Genomic DNA, 25597 nt, shown 5'->3' on the forward strand with positions numbered 1-25597 from the left:
GAGGTCCCTTCCAACCTTACTGATTCTGTGATACTTTGGGAAGTATTTACTTACAAATACTGTAACTAAAGCAGTAGACTGAAATATGAAGCTTAAATTGGTTTGTCCAACTCAAGAGCTACTTCTGATAGAGTGTGTGAGCAGGCCCTGAGACTGAAAGGCCAGGTTTCCTTTAAAACCAAAGAAAATGACTGTTTTGCTCTCTTTAGTTCAATTTCTTTTTTTCAGCAAAATTTAAGGCAGCTGGAATGGGGCTGCGTGCATCTCAGATTTCTGTTACATTGAAGGGGAAAAATATATTTTTGTTTTAAATACTGAGCAGCCAAACAGCACTCCCATTAACTCGACTWGCCTAGCCAGGTCTCAGACTGCTGAGTAATGGAAGGTATAGACTATACTGTAGAGCTAAAAATATTGTTAGTGRGGGGTAGTGGACTGGGAGGAAGCTSTAGCTTTTGTGTTAGGTATYGTGAACAACAAAAAGCACTGGTATGCTCAATGTCTCACTGGGGGAGATGTAAGACACATAGGAGTCAGCTCTTTCCCATTTGTATGGTGCTGCAARGAGCCAGGGACAGCAGGGTATTGCCAAGCTGTGTTACTGAATGTAAAATAAATTACTTTAATCAAGGGAAATGTTGCCCCAAAAAAAAAGCAAAGCAAGAAAAGTTTACCTATGGAAATAATGTAAATGAAGGCTGATCAAAATATCTTGTATGTTTTGTTAAAATTGTTCATTGAARTCCTTTTTCACCAGCAGCTACACATGAATTGACTCTTTTCTATTCCTTGCTGTTATTGCTGTGCAAGTTTATTGTATCTTTCTTTTGTTCACTCTTGAATAATTAATAGCCTCTGTTTCTTGAGAAAAGGCTCATTCAAAAACTAGCTGATCCCAGCTAAATTTGTTTTTATTTTTACATTTCTCATTTCCTTCCTGCTGTTGCAGTTCATTCTTGTTCTTCTGTATGTCCCAACTTTTTCTGAAACATTAGCTGCCTGAAAACTTCATTTGTTAAACTGCTTCGAGTGCTGCAATGTTTAGTGCTATAAAACTATTTCAGCTTAGTATGGTGAAGTTTAACTCTGACAGCTGGTGAAAGCAACAGTACTRAGTCAGGGAGTTAATGTCCCATCATAAATCCATACTTTATGTATATATATCTATATAGTGTTTGATACATATCACATACATCCTCTGATGTGAGTGACATTAGATGTCTCTCTGAAAGTAACAAATTATGTCCATTAGGTTTGTGACCAATTTGCATGTGAATGCAAATTGTTCAGAGAACTGAACTCTTCTGTCCATTGAAGCCATAGTTTCTGCTGTCATGCTGTAGTGGGCTGGATGATGTAGAATAAAGTTCTGAAAGTTAGTGAGCTTTCCTATCCTCTCTAAAATACTATGAAATGCTAGTTTCATATCCATGCTGTTCTGTGAAGCACATGTAGAGTAAAAATGTTAGTGAGATCACAACAGTGAAGAGTTTTAGTAGTACAATAAGAGAATAAAATGCCCTCAGATAAAATTATTGGTGTGATAGAATATTAAATCAAGTCTGTTTCTCAAGATCATTTATCTTTGAGAGAATTTTGCAAYTTCTCTCTAGTATACATTATTGTACAAACAGGTGCACTCAGGAAAACAGAACATGTGTTTTCTTATGGTACTCCTCCTGTATGTGAGCAGAAGTTGGAYGTGTGTCTTGCTTTGTGTGTTACCAGTACCTATTATGGATAGGCAAACTGGTACTGTTATATTTTAAAATCATGGTTATGATTTGAAGTATATTAAGATGATGTGTGGTTCTCAGCTGTTGACATCTGGATATAAACATGTGTAAACAATTTTAATTAACACTTGTCAGATATAATACTATGTTTAAAATGGGGGGAGGGAGGAGAAGCAGCAGCAACAACAAAACAATAACTTTTTCTGTTGTCCTAGGAAGAAGAGTTGAGAAAAAGTGGTGAGGCAAAATACTTCCACCTAAATGATGACCTGCATGTTTTAATTGAAGTCTTTGCACCACCAGCAGAAGCATATGCCAGAATGGGACATGCRTTGGAAGAAATCAAGAAGTTTCTCATTCCTGTTAGTATTTTTTTTTAAGAATTCTGGTATTGAGTGAACAATTTGCTTCTAAGTTCACTTATTGGGCTTTGAATATGGTAACAACTTTACAGAATGATAAACAATTCACAGAGCCTGTATTTGACCTTGGTGCTCATTCAAGCCCTTATCCTAGTATTTTGATATTCCTATGTAGAATCAAATGCTGTTAGTTCACATGTAAGGCAATATTTCTTAGTAGAAATGACACTGGACTCAAAACTGGGGGTCCCAATTTCTGTTGTTCTCTAAAACTTACAGTATGGTATAGGTTAGGTCATGCTCCTTGAACTCTTTCATATTACTGGGTCAATACATAACTGTCTACATGTGCTCTCATCTCATAGTATGACCTTATGAGAGAGACAATTTATCCTTAACTGGTCATGTACAAAGTATTGAAGTTTACAAATGATTGAAAAATCTATTAAAATCTGGAAAAAATAACCCTTTTCTAAGACAAGCGTTTGTGTTTTTTTCTGCTGGTTTCATCTTGTATGTTGAAGCATCAGCCTAGGTTTCTATTGTTTTACCAGGAATAGGTAAATTTGCAGTGGTAATATTGCTCCCTCTCTTAATTCTGAGTTATTCAGTGTTGAGAATCAGTACRATTTCATATTCTATATTTCTTTCATAAAATTAGTGATCCTTTGGGTATGCCATTCTTACTGTATTTCTCAAACGTGCATCAGAAGAAAACTGGCAGTTCTGAAGCCAGTGTTCTTACTCTGCTTAGGCTTTTGAGGTACTCAAAAGTAGATTTCTGGATAGAAAAAAAAAAGTAATTCAGCTTGCAGAGATTTCAGGTATACTTGTGCAATACCAAGCTCCCTCTAACCTAGACATAAGTCTAAATTTTTTWTATATATATATATATATGTATATGTATATAAACTTGAAGTCTAGAATATCTTGTTCCCTGGAAAAGTAGCTAATATGCTAAATATAAAACCAGTGGTTGGGCCAGTGTTTGCATTTGGAAAATTTTATATCAATAAATGAAAAAAACGGATTCCCAATTTCTTGTAACTGCTGCAATTAAGAACAGTCACATGCTAATGACTTTCAAATGTATAGGTTACTGTAGAGCTTGGATGTGAAACTGTGATACTTGGATGTTTAAAATGAAATATTTCCAGTAGCAGTTTGTATTCCAGGCTAGGGATATGTAGAGACATTGTCATCTTAGCATTTCTCGTATGTCTTCCATAGGAGATTCCCATTTCTCATGTAAGGAGCAACTTTGACTACTTAGTGTTGTTAATTGCAGCTATTAAATAATACAACTTGGATACTAGAGATAATAGAGTGTGAAATTCCTGATTGTTCAAGCTCTCCAGTGTACATTCTTCTGTTACTGGTTATCAGATGAATTAATATAGAAAGCCTGCTCAGTGTACRCTGGTTTATTCATTATTCTTATCTATTGTTTTACTATTATACCTATTTTTATTTTTTCTACTGTTACATAATTTTTTTAATGTTTCTATTGTTCAAGTGATGATTATCATGAGGTCTGTGGAATATGGAGGACCTAGGTAAGGGAGCCTTAGTAATAAGATATTTCTGCATGACAGCYGTACTCAACTGTTTCAGGGTATAGACACTATAACTGTTAAGGACTAGTTGGAGACTTCATATATGTCTGTTAGCAGGGACTAGAGCAATTAGAGGTAGAACTGCAATGTCTATTCTTGGGTGAAACAGTTGGTGCTGATGACAGGACAGTGCTACTACTGCTGCATTTTGGGGGTTTTWCTTTGACCTATAGTCTAGATACATAAACCTGGAAGTCCTGGAGTAACTAGAGCTGGTTGTGAGTTCCTTGACAGTTTCTTCTGACTTRCTTTTTTTTCATGAATGAAAACTAGTTTATATGCTCTAATATTACTGACATCAAAGCAGAGTAAGTAGAGATGATCCAGATGTTCATTTAGACATACATCCTAATACAAACTAAAGCRTTAATGTAGGTGAAATTAAGACAATTGAAGTCCAAAGGAATGTCCTGAGCATCGTTTTAATGCAAATAAGCAAGCACTAGGTCATAACTTTGTCCAGAATTTCCAAACTGCTTGTGTTCTGATGTGTACGGAAAAAAGTAAAACTTGCTTGTGTTCAGACATCCTAACTGGTTTGGTAGGAGACACCCAGCAGAATATTCATAGGAATACTGCATTGTGATAGTATGGAAGGTTGCTGTATTTATAGGTAGACCTTCATTATTAATCCTAGAATTAAGAGTGAAGACTTGAATATTTTTCAGTTAGAGATCGAGTTAAGTCACTGGCTCTTATACTGCTCAATCTTCTTGGTCCTTGCAGCATCAGTTTAGCTCAGTACAATAAAGGTACATRATCTTTTCTAAAATACAGGATCAAAGCAATGCTGCCTTAATTTTCCTTTGGCTTTTCAAAGGTAACGTTACCAGACTGGTTCTAAATATCCTTACTTTCCTCCTGTGCTCCCTCTAGATGCAACTCCAGGAGGCAATAAGCAGCTCTGTCCCTTCTAAAACTGCCATTAGGTTAATGGCTTCAAAACAACTTTATTTTCTGTGAAGTGTAGTGTGGCTTTCTTAGCAAGCTATCAATTGTCTTTCAAAAAAGTTCTTCTGTCTTCTACTATGTGACCTTTATAATGTGTGTTTGCCCTATGGTGTAAGCTAGCTATGCTTTCCAAAAACAACAAGTACTGATCCTAATTTATGAATATTGTAGAATATTGTTCAGTTTTTACATCAGGRCTGAATATACAGTTAAGTTTGCTAGAATGAAAGATAGAAAATATCCCTCAAGGAACTGACTTCTTTAAAAACAAAAAAAGCCCTTAGCCCCTCTATTGAAATCTTTCAGATTCATGAACATGAAGGCATCAAGAAGGAAAAGGATCTAATATGCACGGTAGCAATGCAAATGTATATTTAAAATATATACCATATACCTGCTGGTGAAAGATAYTTTATTAGGAGCTTAATTCTGGGGAGGTTGCATTATGGAGAGGTTGTGTTGTGGAGAAGTTATGAAGGTCACCTCTGACCTTTCATGCTGTGTCAGAACTTTGATCAAGGTATTGTATGTTTGCAACTCAATCTTAAATACATTAATATATTATTTCAAGATCAAGGTTCTTCATACTTTGTATAAAGTTTTGTATTTGTAACCAGCTCAGGCCGTATGGAGCTTTTGTATGTGAGGTCCAGAACCAGGAAATACAAAATGGGTTTCTGTACAGTAGTTGACCCAGACAGTTACAGTTTGACTCTGATGGTTTGACTGCGTATTGGTCCAACCTCTGTTTTGTAACTGAAGCTTCTCAAAAGCATCAATATTTAGATTGTTGAAACAGTTTAACTGATTCGATCTTCCAGAACTGTCCTCCTTAGATAACTGTCACAGGCTGAGACCAGCAGTGAGTGTGAAAAGATTAGTTTTGCTTGTTGGCTTCTGCTAAACAGAGACTGAACTTAAATGGGCAGCTGAGAATTAACTGTCAACATCTGTTCAAAAGTTATCTGACTGGTCAAATGTCTGTATAGTGTCACATGCTTAACACTAGTAACTATCTTCACGATTGATATACAAATTAAAACATTTTTACTTGTGTCCATAGGGAGCAGAAGGATTGAAGAGTAATTAAGCAGCATGGGATTCATACCAGTATTCATTTTGCAGTTCAGGGTTAATGCTTTGGAGTGAGCAAGACTGCCTGATACTCTTTTGGTAGCTCTCTTCTAATACATAAATGCAGTAAAATCTGCATTAATTTGGGAGATTGTTTCTTAACTAGATTATAAAACTGGAGAGATCTGGACAAAGCCTTTGAAATAGGAGTGCTTATGGAACAATTGTTACATTTACATACTGGACAAAATTTTATTTCACTTAAAAAAAAAAAAAGCCTTCCTTGGCTCACTTTAAGTGGGGAGAAATGATTGAAAAACACATTCAGCTCTAAAGAGTTCACTGTGACACTTGTTATTCCTGTGTAATGTGCCAAATTTGGAGATTGACTCAAGGTCTTTGAAACTCCTATGTATTTGAGAAGTACTGTATTAATTGCATGTTAATAACTTTACTTTCATTTCTGTAGACCTTGAAAAGATCTGTGCAGAATAACAAATCTTGTGTCTCCAGCTCGTTCACTGTTGCATGCTGAAGGAATGGAGATCTTGGAATGCTTTGTTAGATAATAGCATGCATTTGTATTGAACATAATTCATTGTTTTTCTTTTATCTCCTGATTTTAATAGGGTAGGTGCCTATTCCATTCCTTGCTTGTAAGGGGCTGTTCTCAATATATTTTTTTCTGCACTGCATTGCAACACTTGACAATGGGATTTTCACTGTGTCTAATGGACTACTGTTCACCACCCCCAAACAACTACAAATCAGATATCAGCTCAGGATGTGGGACCTTGGTTCATCCATTCCTTTTATCCTTCTCTCTGCCTCAAGTCATCTACAACATTTAAATGTTTGTATTTCAAGTAGCTGACCAAAAATTGCATTTGATACACAGTTCTTTTGGAATTTTTGGCTACATGATATGCATATAATATTGTTCTGCATATTTCTTACCARTGATAGGTTGACCTTCATTTAAATGGAGTGTTTGCTGGTACTAACTTGGTGTGATGGTTGAATAGTTTTCTTCYCCCTGCTCCTCCTCTGTTTTAGGACTACAATGATGAAATCAGACAGGCACAGCTTCAAGAATTAACATATTTGAATGGAGGTTCTGAAAATGCAGAGGTTCCAGTTGTTCGAGGAAAACCATCTATTCGAGCAAGAGGAGTACCAGTTCCTGCTTTGTCCAGGTAAGTATCTCAGCTACAGGGCAGTTTGATTTGAATGTATGTATTTTAGGCTTTCCTTCAAAAAAGCTGAAAAGTAAAGTATGTGAAGCAAGTAAGGACTCTCCCAAAGTAAGAACAGAAGGTAAGAAATCTTGATTCTTCAAAGATAGCCTAATTAGTCTGTTCTGAGTTGAGCTAATGGTGGTGAAACTTGTCTTGTGAAACTTGTATATTGTTTCTTAATGTAGCTATCACTCATCATAGATGCTCAGTCTTACTGTAGACACCTGCTTGACTCCCAACTGGAGTAGTTGCTTGTTAGGAGACTTTAGATACTAAAGAATTAGCTKGGAACCCACAGCTTTGACAAAATAGTCTCTCTTGCCTTGAATGACATCTGAAATTCAGAGTGATTTCTCTAACTTATAGAATAAACTAATTCTTTTTATCATTTTGATTGTGACTGTTGTTTGTGACAGTGACTTTTCATGATGGTGTGATAAAAATCTATCTTCACAAATTAGCTTTTGCATGATTCAGAGGCAAATTTGCTGTTGATTTTACTGTACTTTTTTGATACAGGAGGTGTTTTGCTTTTTTCTCTTGCATCTCCTTGCAGTATTCCTTCAGCTTCTTTGAGTACTCAAGTGTGAAAACAAAACTAAAAGTACATAGTTGTTTCTGTCACAGTACAGAGATGAGAGAATGTGGCTGCAACACTTTAGTTAGCAGTTCTTAAGAGGAACCCTTTTCTTGCCTATGATTCTCATTCATACAAGTTACATATGAGCATTTAAAATCAGTTCAAAACAATGTTCTGAAGTGTATTTTTTTTTAGATTAAGTATATTAGAATAAAACCTCAGTGTTTTTTCCCTGTTCAGAAGGATCCGCTTGTGCAGTTGTGTATCCTGATTCCTGAGGATTGTTTAACACAATGCAGAATGAACCTTAATTCTAGAGAACTTAGTGTTGGTTCTATAAAATTCCTATAAAAGCATAGTAATTTTCTTTGTGAGAACAAAAACTTGTATACTTAATTCTTAGCTAAGTAACTTACTGCACAATGCAACTATTAATTTTAATGTTATTCAAAATAGTGCTAATTGTATACTGAGGTTTACTACTTTAGTGCTGTAGTCAGCCATCCATAAATGCTGACAAATTACAGTAGAAGTTTGTTTTGCTTTCCTCTAATAAGATGGGGAAAGGGGTTGCTAATTTTATTCAATGATCTGGATGACATTCACATTCAAAAAGGGAATAATAGTAAATGTAAACAGATTTGCATCTCCACTGGAAAGAATTTCAGTCCACACTGAGAAACACTGAAACAGTTCTTTTGGGTACTGATCGGTACTAATTTTGGTATAAAGATCTTCTGTAAAAGTGTATGTTTACTCATGTTGTTTGCTTCCATAAAACTTACCTGAATTGCTATTGTAAATCTGAAGTACTATCTACATATCTGTCTGCATTTGTAGTATGAGAACTTCAAGAGTACACTTCCACTTTGGGTTATATTTCCAATCATACTTTTAGTAGTGGATAGTCTGTAAAATTAAGATTTGTTTTTAGCATATTTTATATATTAGTATACTGCTTTCTGTGAATGTCATTTGTTTGCAGATAAGCTCTGTTCTTCAATATCTTTAAATTTTGCATAAACATCTGTAACAGCTCTGCTACACATACTGTAGGCTCAGTACAGACTTGCAATTCTACTGCCTTTTTTCATGTCTGTAAACTAGTGCTTCTGTGATTCAGTAGCTGGTTGTTTGTCACATCTGGTGTTTTTAATCGCTAAAGTTTTTGATAGCTAATTTACAGTACTAAGTATCTGCTCAGTGCATGCTTAACTCCTGGTAGCACTTAATTCTAATAACTCTAGTTTCATCTTCTGTGGATTTTGGTAATACTTTCTCTTAACTAAACTTGCTTTTAATGGAAGACACTTATGCTGCTTTGTGGCTCACTATGTTTTGTAGTTTGCCCTGTTACCATTCAACAGTTGGAGCATCTTCAGAGTAAATCTGTTAGCATTTGATTTGGAAATGATCTTGTACATACAAAATGAAATTGCTTTGTTTTCTCTTTCATATATAATCTAAAGAAAACTGAAAGCTTTTCTTTGACAAAGCTTGAGTGATACTTACAAAATAGCTGCTGAGATACTGAAGCTATTGACTTAAAGATTTCAAACTCAATGTTGATGCTTTTTTAGCACCAATTGACTTCAGTGAGTAATGTTTTCATCAAAGGAAGACTCTGCTAAAGGCTGTCTTACCATGTTAAAACAGTTTGAATAGCAAGCATCCCTGATGCTTGTAAATGATACTTGGATATCTTAAATAGTCTATAGCCTGAGAAGACTTGTAAAATGAAATATAAAAAGCTTTTTAAAGTACCTCTGCTTGCTSCTCTCTTAATTGGTACAATGTCTTTAAGGTCTGTCTTGACGCTCAACTTGTCCTATTGAGGATATGATAAAGGATTGTTAAAGTTGCTAACTTTTTAAGCCTTTCTGTTCTATGTTATTCCTGAATAGTTGTACTTATTTTTTGCCTTTTAAAGTAAAGAGTACTTTATTGGGCATGTTGAAACAAAATGTATCTCTGAGTGCCTTCAAGATGACATATTACATGTATGATTAGCTTCATATAAAAGTTTTAATGCAGTCAAAGATGAACTTCAGATGCATTTGTAGCATTCCTACCTTGAAGCTGTGGGGGTTGTGCTGACCATCTAACCTTTTTTAGGTATCACCTGTCTCTTTTGTGCAGTAGAAGGGACTTCTGGGAGTTCTGCTCTAATGAAAGTTACTTTTATTCCTTGATTTTTTTTTTATTTTAAACTCTTGACACTGGTTCATTCTTAAATAACTTCTTGGAGACAAATATATAAAATAAAGGATTATATTTTTTAATTTATAGTGCTAGTAAGCTTGAGTATCATTTTGTTTAGTCTGAAGCTGCTACATCATCTAGTTACTATAATGCATCTGCTGTAGAATTGGTGTTTCCTTAATGCATCTGAAYTTCCATCCATAGTCAGTGCTGTGTAAGTGATAGGCACAATTTAAATGTGAACAGTCATCTGATTAACTAGAGTGCATAAACAGGCATGTGTTTACATGTGTTAATATATGCCTCTGAGGACATTTTGCAGCTATAAAAGTAGCATTTCCTCTCTACAACTTAAAGCTCTGATTTTATGACTAAAAATGAGATTTAAGAATCTGAATCCTAACTCAAGCTTAAATGCAGTGTAAAAGCAGAATTTGAGGATGGTAGTAGCGACACTAAGGGTATAGATAAAATTTTCCTTGCTACTCTGGGGTGGGGTGAGAGAGCAATGAGGGTCACTAATAGCTGAGAATTGCTGTTACTCGGTTCATTTTCTAGCTTCATTTAGCTCATTACTGTGAAATAATCTTGACTCAGTTGTGCATAACTGGGAAGAGTTCACTCCCCAGATTGAGAGAGGAAATATATTTGAAAGCAAATATTTTGGTTCTGCTAAGATGAGGGAAGGAAATTCTTCTCAATCAAGAGAGCTTTAATGTTTTTTCATGCTTCTCTAAGTACTCGAGCAATATCAGGATGAATAAGAATGATTCAGTGTTCAAAATGGAACTTCCTTCACCTTTTTCTGCACCAATTGTGGCAATATATGCAGCATGACTTCAGTGGTGTCTTTATGCACAGCAGATGCATGTGCTTGCGTCTTTGAAAAACTATTGTATTTAAATTTACTGTCTGGCTGCAGATCTAAGTTTGTCAGAATGTTGTCAGAACTATTCTTTATTTTGAAGTCATTGTTGCATTTATTTTGCCCTCTGGAAAGAGGCATTGAAAAGGAGCTTCGTATAGCATGAACTAGTTCTATTTGTGTTGTTCTTCCACTAAAATTTAAAGAGTTAGTTATGAGATGACTTAGTTGGGATTTTGTAATCAAGTACTTTTATTAACTCACCCAATTGTGCTGTGAAAAAAGGAATTCGAAATAAAAATGTGTCGAGAGGCGAAGTAGTGATAAATGAAAAGGTAAGGAAGTAGAATTATTTTTGTGGGAAGCTGGTAGGTGGTTCTCAGCTAGAAGCTATGGTGGCCATGGCCAAGGACTGACTGACTTTTGCAAACAAATTGTGGAAATAATATAGTACTACCATAAATTAGATACTAAAATCACTATTTAAGGTAAAAGAGGCAGAACTGTTTAAATACTTCTGTAAGCATGTACTTAAGTTGTATGGGCTGGTAAAATACTGCATCATTGGCAATCGAGGAGTCTATTAATAATGTGAATTACTCTGAAATGTTCTGAAATGTTCTCTCTGCCTAACAAATGGTATAATATGGTTCTGAGAGATACTAGATTTTTCAGAATACTTTGTCAAACTCTTTATTCAAACAGATTATATTACCAAACACAATGCTTAAAGTGTAATCACCGTAAGGGATTTCTATAAAATTTCCTAGTAATTACTGTAGTATATTTAAAAATTACAGTAGCCATATTCTAATGCTTTTGAAATGTCTATTCTCCTATTTAGTGTATTATGATAGATTGAGAAGATTGCTTTATAGAAAATCCTTCGTGTCTGCTGTCTTCCCCCTCACCTCACTTTCTCATGCCAAATCACGAGTGTAATAAAATAGAACTATAGGAATCTTCATTTTCTGACAAAAATAGTTCTCTTGACACTACCTTGAAAGATGCTGTGATATATTCTGTCATCCCCACCCCCTGCTCTACACAGTAAATTGTGTAGCAAAAAGCAAGAATATTAAGGAGAATTTTATTTGTCCCTGAACCCAAGACTGAAAGTATACTTTTCAGATCAAAGCCTAGAAGGTAATTACCAAGCTCTGAGCAAAATGCATTCGTAATGTAATGACCTAAGTTACCCGTATGCTTGATAGGGAAGTGTTAATTTCCTTTACTGGATTCACAACTTCCAACTACTAACTGCTAGGAAATCAAAACCAAACTGATGATGAAATGGASAATTAGTTTAAACCTTTAATCTGTTTCAGGGCAGCAAATTGTTTCTTTGAGACTAGATCTGAGTGGTCTTAATTGCATAATACCATCTTTTTATATTTGAAACAGATGAATGTGGTGTTAATAGTACCTGGCTAAAAGCTAGGACTTTGTGTTTAAATACTATCCATCTACTACAGTTTGAGTAGAAAATACCATTAACAGGTAGTTAAGGAAGAGGATTTCCCTCACCCAGTGAAATTCTGTGGAATTCTGGATAGTATACTGAAGATTCAGAATGTGTTTTTTTCTTTTAAATGTAGCAAAATAGTGTCTCATGATGTGCAACTATTGTAGGATAACATGTAATTATGTATTTGCAGTATATATCTGAGGGACCACAGATGACTATTTACCATTTCACCCACTAACTGTGTTTGAGTATTGACAGTGGAAGTACAGAGAAGTCTGAAGGCAGATGAGTTAAGAGGGTCCAGTGTCCATTTAGGTACACAGCTAGCTTAGGTGTGTTGTCARTCTGTCTTGCAAAGATGTACCAGGGGCCTTGGGGCAAAGATGACCTTCAGACGACTTCTGAAGGAAAGTGAGATAACACAGTATTGAGGAGGGAAGACAAAAGGGCAGAAAGTCCCTTTTATTTGAAGATATAATAAGCAGATAATGAAGACTAGCATCACTGCCTGATGAAAATGAGTATTTTAATGTACAGTGGTGTAAGGTATGGAGATAATGCTTTGGCCTTTAGAAGTGGAAACAAATACCTTTATAGCAAAGAGCCTGTGGAAGGATTAAAGAAGAGGCTAACAGACATGGCAATGTATTAGGAGAGTGATCAAATTTCAGATTTAGAAGCAACCTGAATAGATATTAATATAGCATAGTATTTAGTTGAAAGAAAAATATTTCCAGTAATTGTGCTGCTTGTGATGAAACCGTACATTATGTACTTAWGAAACCGTACATTATGAACCTGGCAGTGTTTCATAGTTACTTGAACAAATACAACACTTTCATTGATGAATGAGAACGACATCTCATCACTGACACTTCAAAACTCCCAAATCTACTTTGTAAACCATGGATTTATATGAAAATGACTGATAGGAGTGGGGGGAAGAATCCTTTTGTTGTCTAAAACTTTTGATGTCACCTGAGATCCTCGTGCCAAATAGTATTTTGTGTGAATTGAAACAGAAGACCATATTTTTGATACTGTTCATCTTCAAAAAAAAAAAAAACACACAATGATGTGAGTGAGTGTAGGCTGTCTCCAAAGATCAGGAGAGTTGGTGATGACAGCTGAAATTTGGCCTGCAGGATGATGTCCTTGGTCATCATGGAAGCAAGCAGTGAAAAAGGACTTGGAGGGACTAGGAGCCATGTTGAATTTGAGTCAATGGTAAGCTATATGTATGAAGGTGATAGTGTTTTTGTTTTTTTTTTTTTTTTTTGGATGAATCTAAATGTCAAGTGAAGCACAGAGATGCTTGAATCTGTAGATGGGGTGGCTGTAAAAGGAAAGGGAGAGAGAAAAGATGCTTCATGCTGTCTTTGCAGAGAGTTGAAGCAGGCAATAGATGCCCCTGCAAAGCAGATTATTAGTGGGAGGGAAAAGCCCAGAAAAATAAAACAAAGTTTCAAAAGGAAAAATGAGCCTGGATCCGTGTTGGTAGACACTGCATGGGATATGTGGAGGAAATACGGAGACTATAGCTGAAAACATAGATACCTAGCAAGTGCTTTCTAATATGGTGCACATTTGCACATCACTGTCTAGGGTGGAAATGGAAGAGAAGTCTAATTTAATTTAGAATTTGAATTAAATTGGATTATGTTTGTATGTTAGCTTTTNGGGGCAGGAGCCCTTAAACCTAAAGACAAACAAAAGCACAAAAAACGGCCATTAAAGAAACCTTAAGGTAGGAGGCGAAAGAACTGGAGAAGTATATAAAGTAGCAAATGGAGAGCAAGAGCGATCAACACAGACCAGAACTGAGGTAAGTGGAAGGATTAGCAAGGAAAGATAAAAGGGTTGGGTGGAGGGAGTCAGCTGGCATGCTGCCTATCTCAGGAGCTCTGCTGGGTGGCCACAAGTATAAGATGACTCYGGGGAGTTGCTGATTTCAGGAGAGCAGCTGTAGTTGCTTAGACCTGAGGACTATCCCATTGGGTACCCAGTCTCTCCCACTTGATGTCACCTGCTTCTTTCATTGGGAAGGACTGATGAATCATTTCTTATGTAGCTTTTCATGTTTCAATAGAATTGTTGTATTARCCTCAGCTGTCTTTTGTAGTCTGCAGAGCCTTAGTCTTTTATTATTTAAGTATAAGGTTCCATACTGCTGATTCTGTTATTTCTGCTTCTCTTCTAGTTCTTTTATGCTCTTTTCAAATGAGGAAACAGAATTGTAATTTCCAAGACACAAATGTACCATAAATGTATATAGTACYGCAATGATGTTTTCTGTGTTCTATTCTTTTCTAAAGTTCGATTTGATTGTTTTTGTACCATGTTGACCACTGGGCCAGTCTTGGTTGTAAGCATTTTATAGGTAGTAATAGCTAAAAGCTTATGTACTGTTAGTGTTGTTTGTCTTTAACACTCTTGCACACTCTTGGTCACTGCTTTGAATTTTGTTTAGTTTTCCTTTCTTTGATAGTCAACTTGAGATTCTGGTTAAAGAGCTAAGCATCTAAACTCTCCCTATAAATTATAGAGAATCAATTTTACTTGCTAAAATGACAAATCAGTTGGATGCACTATACAATGYATGCCCCGTACAAGGAGAGTCGCTAGCACAAGAGCCTTGTCCTGTTTTGATTATGTAGCAAAAAACTAAACGAATATATTGTGTGTGTGTATATATATATATGCACACTTATAGTTTTAGCATATATATGTACATACTGTCTTACAGTATTCTTCATGGATAGTTTGAAGCTCTGGCAGGCTTCCTGACTCCAGAGTTTGAAAAGCAACATTTTTGTGGTGTTTTTTTTAAACAATTTGGTTTTTTTAAACTGTCTCTAACCTGATTGGCTATTTTAATTTTGCTTTATTAGTTTTTAATCCTTTGAGTTTAGAGATGGATTCAGCTTTTTTCCTYCTTTTCTGCTGTTGAAGTCTGAGTTCCTTTTGCCCTGTCCCAAGTTGTCTTTTGACAATTGTGTATTTGCTGTAACTTACGTTTTTTAAATGTCTTCTCATGCTGCCTATGTGCCTGTTCTTGTATCTGTTTTTAGCTGTCCCTTATAAATCTTTAACACCCTTTCCTTTTCAGTTAAGCAGTACTGTAACTGATCTGTTGGTTTTATCTGTGTATACAATGATCCCTATTCAAGTGGTGGTTCAACATCGAATCAATTTATTATTCATGTCAGAATTGGGTGTCTTTAGTTCCTTGGTAAATTCTTACCAAAATTTAGTGTCTAAAAAACTTAGTCTTAATGTTGTAACCTGATGTTAACTCTATGTGGTGGCAATTGAACTCTCCYGTGGCTAGGTACTCAATGTCTGCTCTTTCCAGTCCCCATCAGCCTGGTGCAGTAACCAAGTGGTGTAATGCAAAATTACCCTTCTTGGTTTAAGTTTGCTACAGGAACTCCTAAGGAGACTATGTGAATAGTCTTCTAATACAGGAGAAATGATTTTTTTTGCACCATCACTACCCCAATCCTATTAACTATTTTTTTTTCCAAAGGCAAAAAGACCCTCTTCTCCTGTGGATCTGGTATTGTAATACTTCAAGAATAAACCTATGTTAGCTCTAAAAACTGTTCTTGTTTTTTTCCCCTCAAGTGTTTTTCCATGTTTTTTTTAGCATGTCCCTTTTCCTGCTTATTTCTTTGTCACCTTATCTAAAGAATGCCATGAAGAAAACTATGGCTAGTGGTTCTTGAGTCTACTTTTTTTAACTTGTGGTATTGACAGTTGTCTRTGCCAATAGGTTCATTTCCCTTTCTTTGGCTTCACTTGGAAAATGTCACATTTGCTATTTCTTTATATTGCTTCAGCAGGCTGTGTCTGGGAAGCTCACTGCTCACCCCTGCCCCCACTACAATGAAGTCAAATAAGCAGCTGGTACCCTGTGCTGAGGAGGCATTCTACAGATTAGCCAAAACCAAGTAATAAGCACAGTTTTAATTGCTTACTCTCTAGGCTTGTTTAAAATATTCTGCTCTAACTCGTTTTTTGATCAGTTATTAGGAGTAATTAGATCTATCCTGATTTTTATAGTCAGGGTTTGCATTTCTGATTTTTTATCCCTGATGCAGGTTTTTCAAATACTAATTAGTTATGATATAATAATTTTGTTTCTCTGATAAGTTGACTGATTATATGATTTACTTGAAAATGAGATAGAAAATCTCAAGGGCAGATTTGGGTCTTAGTGTTGGCTGAGTCAGGAATTTGTACTGATATCAAGACAGTATTTTCACTATTAAGTAGAGTAATGGTTTGATAGGTGTGAAGGTAGTGTAGTGAGTGTTTCTGTTCTGCCTATCTTATGGTAGATGTTAAAGGTGTTGCTTCATCTGAACAATTATATGTGCCTACATATAATCTCAGTTATACTCAACAGGGAGAAATGGATTTAAAATGTCCATCAGTCATATTTTAAATGTCCTGTTTARAAGAAAAGTGATTTGAATTTCACACTGATTGTGCCTTTAGGTCTGTCTTGACCACTATGGAGATGAGGGAACTAGCTCAGCTGCAGGGACTCCATCTCTAAACTGATCAATTTTTTWAAAAAAWTGCCATGGTTCAGGTTCCAGATCTTATGTGAACTGTCCAAAGTAATAGAATGCAATTTGATCCTTATCACTTTCAGAACTTTAAAATAAATATATGTAGGCATGCCTATATAAACATGTATAGTACTGTTACTTGTCCTCAAGTGCACACAGAACARCAGATGATAGCCTATAATCACCCTGCACATATTATGTCTTTGAATATTTCCTGCAACAGTACAGTTGCACAGCTGAAAGTCTTYTCTCCTTCTAGAAGCAGAAAAACATTCTGCCCTGCTTAGTCTCTTACATGCAGAGTGATCTTTGGATTGTGTTCRGAAGCCTACATGAGATCAGAAGGGAGATGCGGTTAATTCCTCTGTGCAGCATTTGAGTACAATATAGTCTGATAGCTTCGAATTATTCTGTGATGGGGATTTCACATACTATAAATCAAGCTGTAGTGAAGCTGACTGATCACTGCAGATTGGCTTGAGTGTCTCAGTGTATGCAATTAGCAGAAAGAATGACTCAAGCTAAGTTCACAGCTAAAAGTCATATACACCTAATTTACCTTTCAGTACTGTATAATGTAATGTAACTGCATTAAAGTGTACAGACAAATGCCAAACTATAAACCTACCCTTTCATAGTTCGTCTTGTTRTAGTGAAGCGAAGTTGTTATGTGGGGGGGGGGGATCTGTTGAAAAAGAGACCAGGGATGCGATACCTAAGTGTGATGGATCCATTTATTTGCAGGGGCCGTGGAGGAGTGCCTCCGCCACCAGCAGGAGTACCAAGAGGGGCACCAGCACCAAGAGGAGTGCCTCCCAGTAGAGGACCAGTGAGTCGCAGCCGTGGGCTTTTGGCACCCCGCACAAGAGGAGTACCTCCACCTGCAGGCTATCGGCCCCTTCCACCACCGCCAGCACAGGAGACTTAYGGGGAATACGTAAGTCGAGCTCTTCTCGGAGTTACTGATATACCACACTTTCTTTTGAAGGGGTGATCCTAACTATCACTTTAGATCGTGGTAGCATCTTTTTAATTAAGCCTTGCACCTTGAAACAACAGAGAATGTGGTGATCTCACTGCCTTTTCAGACTTGATGAACTATTTCATATTACTAAAAATCCAGCTTATATGTACTGTAAAGACATTTGCAATGCACTTGCCAAAATAGTTAGGTACCTCCAAAGCTTATTATGCTAGGTTTCTGTTTTGCAAAAACTTCAGTAAATTTTTAATTCTTAACTAAAGCTGGGAGAATGCTGTTCTGCTACTCCTTTTTAGAGTCATATTTATGGTCAAATGACCGTTGAATTTAACACAGTTCGTATTAAAACTTCAGAGTGATCCTGAAGTTTTCACAATTGTATGTAAGGCTTATTGGGAGAAGGCTATATTTTTCTGTATTTGTAATGTAATAAAACTCGCAGAGCAATGAGAAACTTACCAAATCAAAACTATATTCGTAAAAGTGAATTTAATCTTGAAGAAAACAGCAATTTCAAATACTTTTTTTTTTTTTTTTTTAAGTCTTAAGGCTTTACAGCCAAGGCTGTTGTCAAGACTTAGTCTGTTATTCAGACTACGAAAAAAGGAGTTCTTGTTCAAGAAAATGGCCTTGTTGTTCAGACTTCTGCTTTGCTTCATCTTTTTATAACCTCTCTTCTCTGACCCCACCCACCCCTAAATCAATTCTCAACTGTTTTCCTTTTAATCAGAAATCTGAGTTTCTAGGTAACATTTATAGGCTTATGGAGAAAAAAGGTTAATGTCATAAGTGTGAACACTTACATATACTTGAACAATTCARAAGAAACTAACGCAGTTTATCAATCTTTTGAGAACTTGTACTTGAATGATGTATCTAAATATCCCCTGCCTAAACCTAACTGGTCAAGGTGGATACTGCAAATAGGTGATTATTGTACAATGCTCTCAGAGCAATTGCTTCCCTTTAAGCTTCTTGTCAGGAACTGTTCCTAAGGCCTACACTGTAAAAGTGATGACAACGTGATAGAAAAACTTGTTYTAGTGATTTCAGATTATATGCATGCTATGAGTAGCAGATGTACAGAAATGTATGACCTGGTAATAATGGATAGCTGATTGACTCATACTCAAATTCTGGGGGAGAATGATTAGAAAAGAGAACTATGCTACATACACTTTTAAGTTATTTGAAATTGCTGTTTTTCTTTAAAGTACTGGATGCAAACAGGATATCTGGACTGAGAGATGGATTTAAAGCTAGTAGAGCAGTGCTAGTTGATTCATTTGAGTAATGTTTTCAGAGTCTCCTTTGTTAAAGTAGAGCTTTGTTACAATAAAGTTTTGCTAGAATATGAAACATTAGTATATGGTGGGTCAAATGTTAAATTGAATGAATGCTGTTTCCCCCAGTTGCGAGTTGTAGTGCCTTACTGTATGTTTTATGAGTTGTGATACTGTGGTAAGAGTCACCAGTAASGTATGCTTGTTCCTTACTAGTAGGTGTTCAGCAGTATGCAAGTGTTACGCACTAGTTTCCAAACCTAAGTATCYGAACAGAATAAAGTGTCACAATTTAAGAAGTATTTGTAGAATGAGACTGTTAATGAGGTTGTGGGGATTATTGTTTTAACAGCATCTTGGTGGCATATGGTTTCAGAGTGGCAGACAGATGTATCCAGCAAGGTTACAGAGCAACTTTTAAAACTTTTTAATTGAGGATTAGAAAGTCTGCAGGGATTCATGAAGCTTTTCATTCCCCTAGACTTACAATGCTCTACTCTGTAGTAAATGAAGTATATGGAATGTCAAGGAAGTAAATATATGGTCAGAAGGAAGCAAACTAGATTTGGATGGAAGTCTTCAATCATGTGCTGCTGTAATTCTACCTATAGCTAAAGAAATAGGGGTTTCAGTGTATAAAGTCATTTATTTTTTCCTCTGTGGCATACTGTTAAGTATATCTTGTGACAGAAATGAGGGTGTTGGAGTAATATAAACAGCCTCACTTTTCTCTTACTCCCTTTGGTAACTTAGTCCTGAGTATATGTCAGACCAGTGAATCCTTAACATCTAAGAGTAAGTTACTATATCCTAATCTGTCTCCTCCTTGTTTTTCTATAGTTTAAGAAGTGGTCTTAACATATAATTAAAATGGGAATACCTACTGCATCCTGAAAAATTAAAAGGATTAATGCTAGAGACAGTGACTCATCCAAGGAAAATCATGGAACAGATGAAGAACCATGTTTACTTGCAAGTTATGGCCAAGACTTGCTTCACCACTGCTTTGGGAAGTGTTTAATTCMAAATGTTCCTCTTAGTATGTGGGGAAAAAAGTGGTGTCAGAGCTTTAGTTTTGTGTCTAGCTATTTTATTGATGCTTTGTTTCAGTGTTCAGACAAGGATTACCTTAATAGCAGATTTTCTTAATGCAGTGACCACATGTATAATTTCTAACAGTTGATACTTCAATTAGAATGCTTTAATGGGATTGCTTTCTGTAATAAGAAATTTAATTAAGATGAAATGTCTACCAGTTTTAGGCACCTTTTCTAATGTTAAATTGTAATGTGAAAAAGAACATTATGTACTATTTCCAATTAAGGGCCGACATTTTTTGAGGCTGAAKAAGGGTGCTTAGATGCATGTACCAATAACCTTCAAAATCTGATCTTTAAAATCCATGTTTAGTTTGTCTGATTTTTGGAAAAGCTGAAAACTTATAAATGGCCAAGTTTTAAATATTTAATTTCTGAAATGTGTTTCTGAATGTTTCCAGAGTTATTTTGGTTTTAGCGGTGGACAGTGCAGTGCTTCATAATTAAGCATCTTGTGATTCTGTCCTTGAATCTCATAGGAAAGGACCCAAAAGATCTTACTGTAATATTCTGGCTAATGGTATCCCATCCAAACAATCAACAGAAGACATGATGCTATATGTCTCCATTCTTAACTAAAGTTCAGGTCTCTAGAAAAGTGTACTGAGCACCAGGCTACTGGCTATTCTTGCATACACAGCATCAGGAGAAATGATTTTATTCCTTTCTGTTTTGCAAGGAATCTTTACAAATCTGGTGGGAGAACTGAAGCAAGTGGGATGGAGGAAGAAGGGAGATGCTCACAGGTGATATGTAGGGTGAATGAGAAAAGATAAACTTAGATTCCAGTTTATGTTCCCATTGCTGTTTATAAAATGCAGATTCATCCATTAATGTAAATAATGATGCCAAAGAGTCTTATTTACAGGTGAGTGCCATTCTGCTGAATAACCTATAGCCTGTGTAATGCATCTTCCTAGAAAGCTGGTTCAAGTTTTCTCATGGAAAAATAATTTGATTTTTGATCTGCAGCATTCAGCCTGAATTCTGCAACTGCTGGATAYTGGTCAAAAGTGGAAACAATATCCCCTTCTCTGTTTGAAAAYGCCGAACTGTGGACAAGTTTAGCTCTATGGATTCTGAGTGTAGGGGGCTATGCTTCAGGACCTAAAGAGCTGCTGTTAAATGCACAAATGCACTTTTTCATTCCCTCAGTATTACTGCTCTCAGCTTGTTRAATTAGGTGGATTTCCCCTATTAGATGTCTTGGTATTAGTTTGTAGGCATCTGCAATATGTGTAGTCTGTTTTAGTTGACTTGATACTTTTAAGACACCATCCTGATTTATCTTCAAAAGGTTATCAGGATCCTTTCCATATCTTATTGAGATCAGACATAAAAGATACTGAAAAAGCTGAGAATTAGGATAAAGCACTTATGAAGCTGCTTTCTTGGAGCTGTTAAGAGAATGTTGATTTTTGCAAGGTAACCTGTTTTTAAAGTAGGAGACTATTTTTTCCACATTTGTCTTGCATTCATTTGCTCATTCATTGTTCTTGGCTGAATAGGGAAGATCTACACAAAAGGAGGAATACCATGGGGGGGGGGGAAACACTTTATTTACAAATGACCCTTTTTCAGTAGGGGAAAAAGGGGGAGGAAGGGGAAATTGAGCAAAGTGAGGGTTGATAGAGAGGTCGTAAGATTCTGAAAAGACTTGAAACTCTGGATTGAGTACTAGTATTCCTATAATCCCATTTTGCAAAATCCACACTGTCTCTTTTAACTTGCTTTGGTCTTCTAATTATTGATCAGTTTGAAGCAACTTGCAGCAATTTTAACCAAGTTATTCAGGTGTCTTTTAAGTTGTTTTGAATGTAGAGTTATTTTGTTCCTAGAGAAGGGTTTGAGGTAGCTTTGTTCTCTAGGAACTGCCCACCTCTGTGGGTTTCCACTTGCATCTTTTGAATTTTTTTTAATATCTATACTGAACCTTGACATTTCAGAGGAACTACAACTATTTTTTAATTCAGGATGAAATCAGTTAATACTACTGGTTAGAAATGGGGAGAGGAAAGCAAGTTCTTAACACTGAAATAGTGTTCTGATATTTTCAGAATAACTTTTTACAGCTATCAATGTTCTTGTTCTGATATTTTCATTAAACTTTAGCTGAATAGGACAAGCAAGAAAAGTTTCAAAGCTTTTAGTCTCAATTTGTTTCATTTTAAACTTTGTTTTGCATTTTCCTAGTTATTTGTGCTCTTTTGGGAGAGTGGGGAGAATGGAAAAAATCATTTTCTCAAGCTTTTCACTGTTTTCACAGCCATAGAAATACTTTTCTTGAAGGAGAGGTTGAAAGTTTTTTTTTCCCCCACCTTTCTATCTTGAAGTTCAGACTTACATTAAAATTATTTCAAAGTTACTTCCTTCTCAAATTTTTGGAAAACTTGAGCTCTTAATCTTAACTGACTGTTCTGTGACTTGGTGGTATTGCATAAGCACAAATCCTTCTCTGGATTCTGACACGTCTTTCCTGCTGTCATATGTAGAAAACAATTTTGTCTGGTTTGAATGTCACTACCTGTATTCATTAGCTACTCTTCCCCTCCCCAAGCTGCATRAAGATAACACACGCTAATAATTCTCTTACTCCACTTATTTGTGCACTTATTGATGCTGAAAGTGCACTAGGCTCCTGAAGGAAACCAGGTGAGAATCTATAAAATAAGAGCTTAATCTGTGCACGTTTGCTGCTAAAGTCCCTGATGTTTTCATTCAGACTTTAGTAGCTGCCCATAATAGTTCAGATTGCCCTATGTTCCTGTTGAGGTGGGGATGTTCCTTCTGCACTGGAGAATGGCTATTCCTTCCCTTTAGAATACTAATTTACTGAAAATATTCTTCACTGAGCCATGCTGATGTAGCCTCATTCTTCCCTCTTTAGTTTAACCTCTGTGTACAGATTTTTGTAATAAGCTACTGCTATAAGTATTAAATTCAGAGAATAAGGAAAAGTTTAAAAAACAGCCTTTTAGTTTTAATGATAACAGCCTTATTTTTCCCCACTTGGATATATTTACTTGGCTGAGAAGAGCTGGGAAACTGATTTTTGATTGAATTGAATTTGATTTTTTTCTCCCCACATTACAAGTAGTTTTTTGTTAAAATGAACTCTTTACCTTTTTCTTCCTGCTTCTGCCTTGTTCTGTTTGAAACATTAATTCCACCTAAAGAAGGGCCAAGTACTAGTCTATCATTGTCACTGCCAGCAGATTATAATTTAAAGCCACCATTTCCTATTCTCCATGAACAAGGGTATTTTTAAAGTACTTAATGAGACAAATTCAGACGGGCAAGGCTTGCCATGACTTATGCGTTGGGTAGCTGTAGACTTTTTTGCTAAGACTGCTCTCATTGCTTTCATTAGCTTTTGACCTGTGACAGTAACTTAATGTATTTGAAGGGTTCATATTTACACACTGCTTTTAGTTCTGTCCATGGAAAATTTTCGCTGTTTGCACTGAACGGTTACTGGTACCAGTGCTGCTCTCTGCTCTCGGGATTTATATCAATTGCGGACACCATCGCTGGGACAACTGTGGGTATAAACTTCCTCCAGGACAGACTGCAGTTCCTGCAGACTGCTTTAACTAAGGATATATGAGCCAGGTTTGAACTATTTTACAAAACATCCCTTTCATATACCTTTCAGAAGATCTCTTGTACTTCTGTTGTTTTGGAGAATATGAAATTCTTAAAACTGAAATGAGCAGAAGTCAAGACAATTTCTTTATTTTTGTATTTCAAGTGTTCTGTAGAAAACGTGCAGTTTTAAGAGGATTGAAGCATTTGCAGACCAGTATATGTAGTTTTTCCTGTATTTGAGTTAAGTGTGCGCTACAGTTTTAAACTGAACAAAATCTCATGAATTAGTTTTCTRTGTTGTCCTGAATAGTCAAATAGTGAGTGACAAACAATGCTTCAGTTCGTAAGATTAAAGAAATKATTTGGGGCTTTTCTTTTGGTGTAGGAGAGCAAATATAGCTTCACTAGTTAACTGATGCTATTTATTGATTACTGATTGCTCATGAAGTATCATTATTCATATCTCTGGGAGGGGTGAGGAAGCAATTATAGTGTATTGTATTTAGTAGGCATAATTCAAATGGTGTCTTCCTTATGGAGAAAAATGGTTTTAAATATATTTATTTATATCTTCCTAAAAACTTAGGAAGCCTTAATAAATACCTGAAATGTGTGCCAAAAACTCAGCAGGAAAAGTATGAAAGTATAATTTTTGTTTGGTAGAAAGAAATCGTTATAGTAATGCCTGTCAGTGATTATTTGGGATGTGCTTAGGTACGCACAGCTCTTCTGTAATGAAGTTTTTAYGTATGTTTCCTTTATAAATGGAAGAAAAGACTTATTTTCAGGTTTAGTATGATATTTTATAGTATTGCARTGTTTCAGATGACTGAGGATATTTTGCATAGATACCAAGTAAGGTTGGAAAAAACGTTCATTGAAGCTATATATCTGTATTTCAGAAACAAAATTGTCAAAATATTCCAATAGTGGGAATATTTTACTTTGGCTAACCTTACCTGTAGCCTTCAAAAATGGAAAGTTTTCAAATATTATATGATGGAGAGAAAATAGTATGTTGGACTTAATTAAGTGAAAGCTCTGAAGCATACTTGAGCTTCCCCTGCATAATTGTTATTTTAAGGGGACTTGTTCATGGTAACAAATGCTTTGCAGTTTGGATCTCTTCTCTCAGCAGAGCAAGCCACTGAAAACAGCTCTTATTCTATTTTTGCAGCATGTTTTGTGTGCATTTTTTTAATAAAAGCTTGTTTTTATGACTATAAATACAGCAGTAAGGAGGAACTGACAGTTCTATTTTAGCAGGTTATTGTAACRGCAGCAGCCTAGGTTGATCTTGCTAAACCTAAGTGACAGGAATCTTACCTAAAAAAGGTAGATACCAAATATCCTTCTATTTGTAGCTTAGGAGTAGGAGTGTCATCTTGAGCAAAATCACAATGCAGGGCTCCAAGAAACTCACTACTACTGAAATTACAATGCAAAATGATAGGCAATGAAGAGTTCCCTGTAAAATTTTTTTTATGGAAGAGAAAGTGATACTATCAACAGTTAAGTCTGATACAAAACATAAATCTGTTGTTTCTCCCAAATACTCTTTCATTCTGCTGGATGTATTGTTAGCCTAAAGAAACCCTTCCTATTTCAAGTTTACTTTGTTCTGTTGTTTCTGTCTACAAGAGGTCACAGATACCATAGCTTCAGAGTAGTCTTTATTTCCTGTTTTTTCATGACCAGTTTCTTAGTAAGACAATTAACATATGTGTGAATAAAAACAATTGCTTAGAATTCTCCAAGAATACCTTAGTGGCAAAGCTTCCCTAAAATATAAGAGATAAGGTTAGTTTCGGTCCTACTTCATTCGCTGTCACTGATGGGTGCATGTTAAGTTTGAGAACCCTCTCTTTGGGGAGGGATGATTCACAATTTGTAAATCCTACAAGAGGAGACCAAATGTCATGTAAATATTCTGGAACAGAGCAAAGAAGTTGTTTGAGATTGCTTCTGCTGTTGA

General features: G+C 35.9%; 1 protein-coding gene across 5 annotated transcripts in view; it reads left to right on the forward strand.

The window, feature by feature from the left end:
* Positions 1–25597, forward strand: part of KHDRBS3 (KH RNA binding domain containing, signal transduction associated 3) — an 89189-nt gene that overhangs the window by 43194 nt on the left and 20398 nt on the right. For 2 of the 5 annotated variants that reach the window (XM_085321108.1, XM_085321272.1), the window contains exons 4-7: positions 1952–2098; positions 6796–6935; positions 15935–16045; positions 17417–17609. In XM_085321108.1, the coding sequence (XP_085177234.1) occupies positions 1952–2098; positions 6796–6935; positions 15935–16045; positions 17417–17609 (591 nt within the window). The remainder of the gene's footprint in view (positions 1–1951; positions 2099–6795; positions 6936–15934; positions 16046–17416; positions 17610–25597) is intronic. The other 3 variants (XM_085321189.1, XM_085321355.1, XM_085321431.1) reach the window with 3 other exon arrangements.

Source organism: Rhea americana, unplaced genomic scaffold (assembly GCF_003343005.1).
Source record: "Rhea americana isolate MKP2758 unplaced genomic scaffold, rheAme1 scaffold_0, whole genome shotgun sequence".
NCBI classification, from domain to species: Eukaryota; Metazoa; Chordata; class Aves; order Rheiformes; family Rheidae; genus Rhea; species Rhea americana.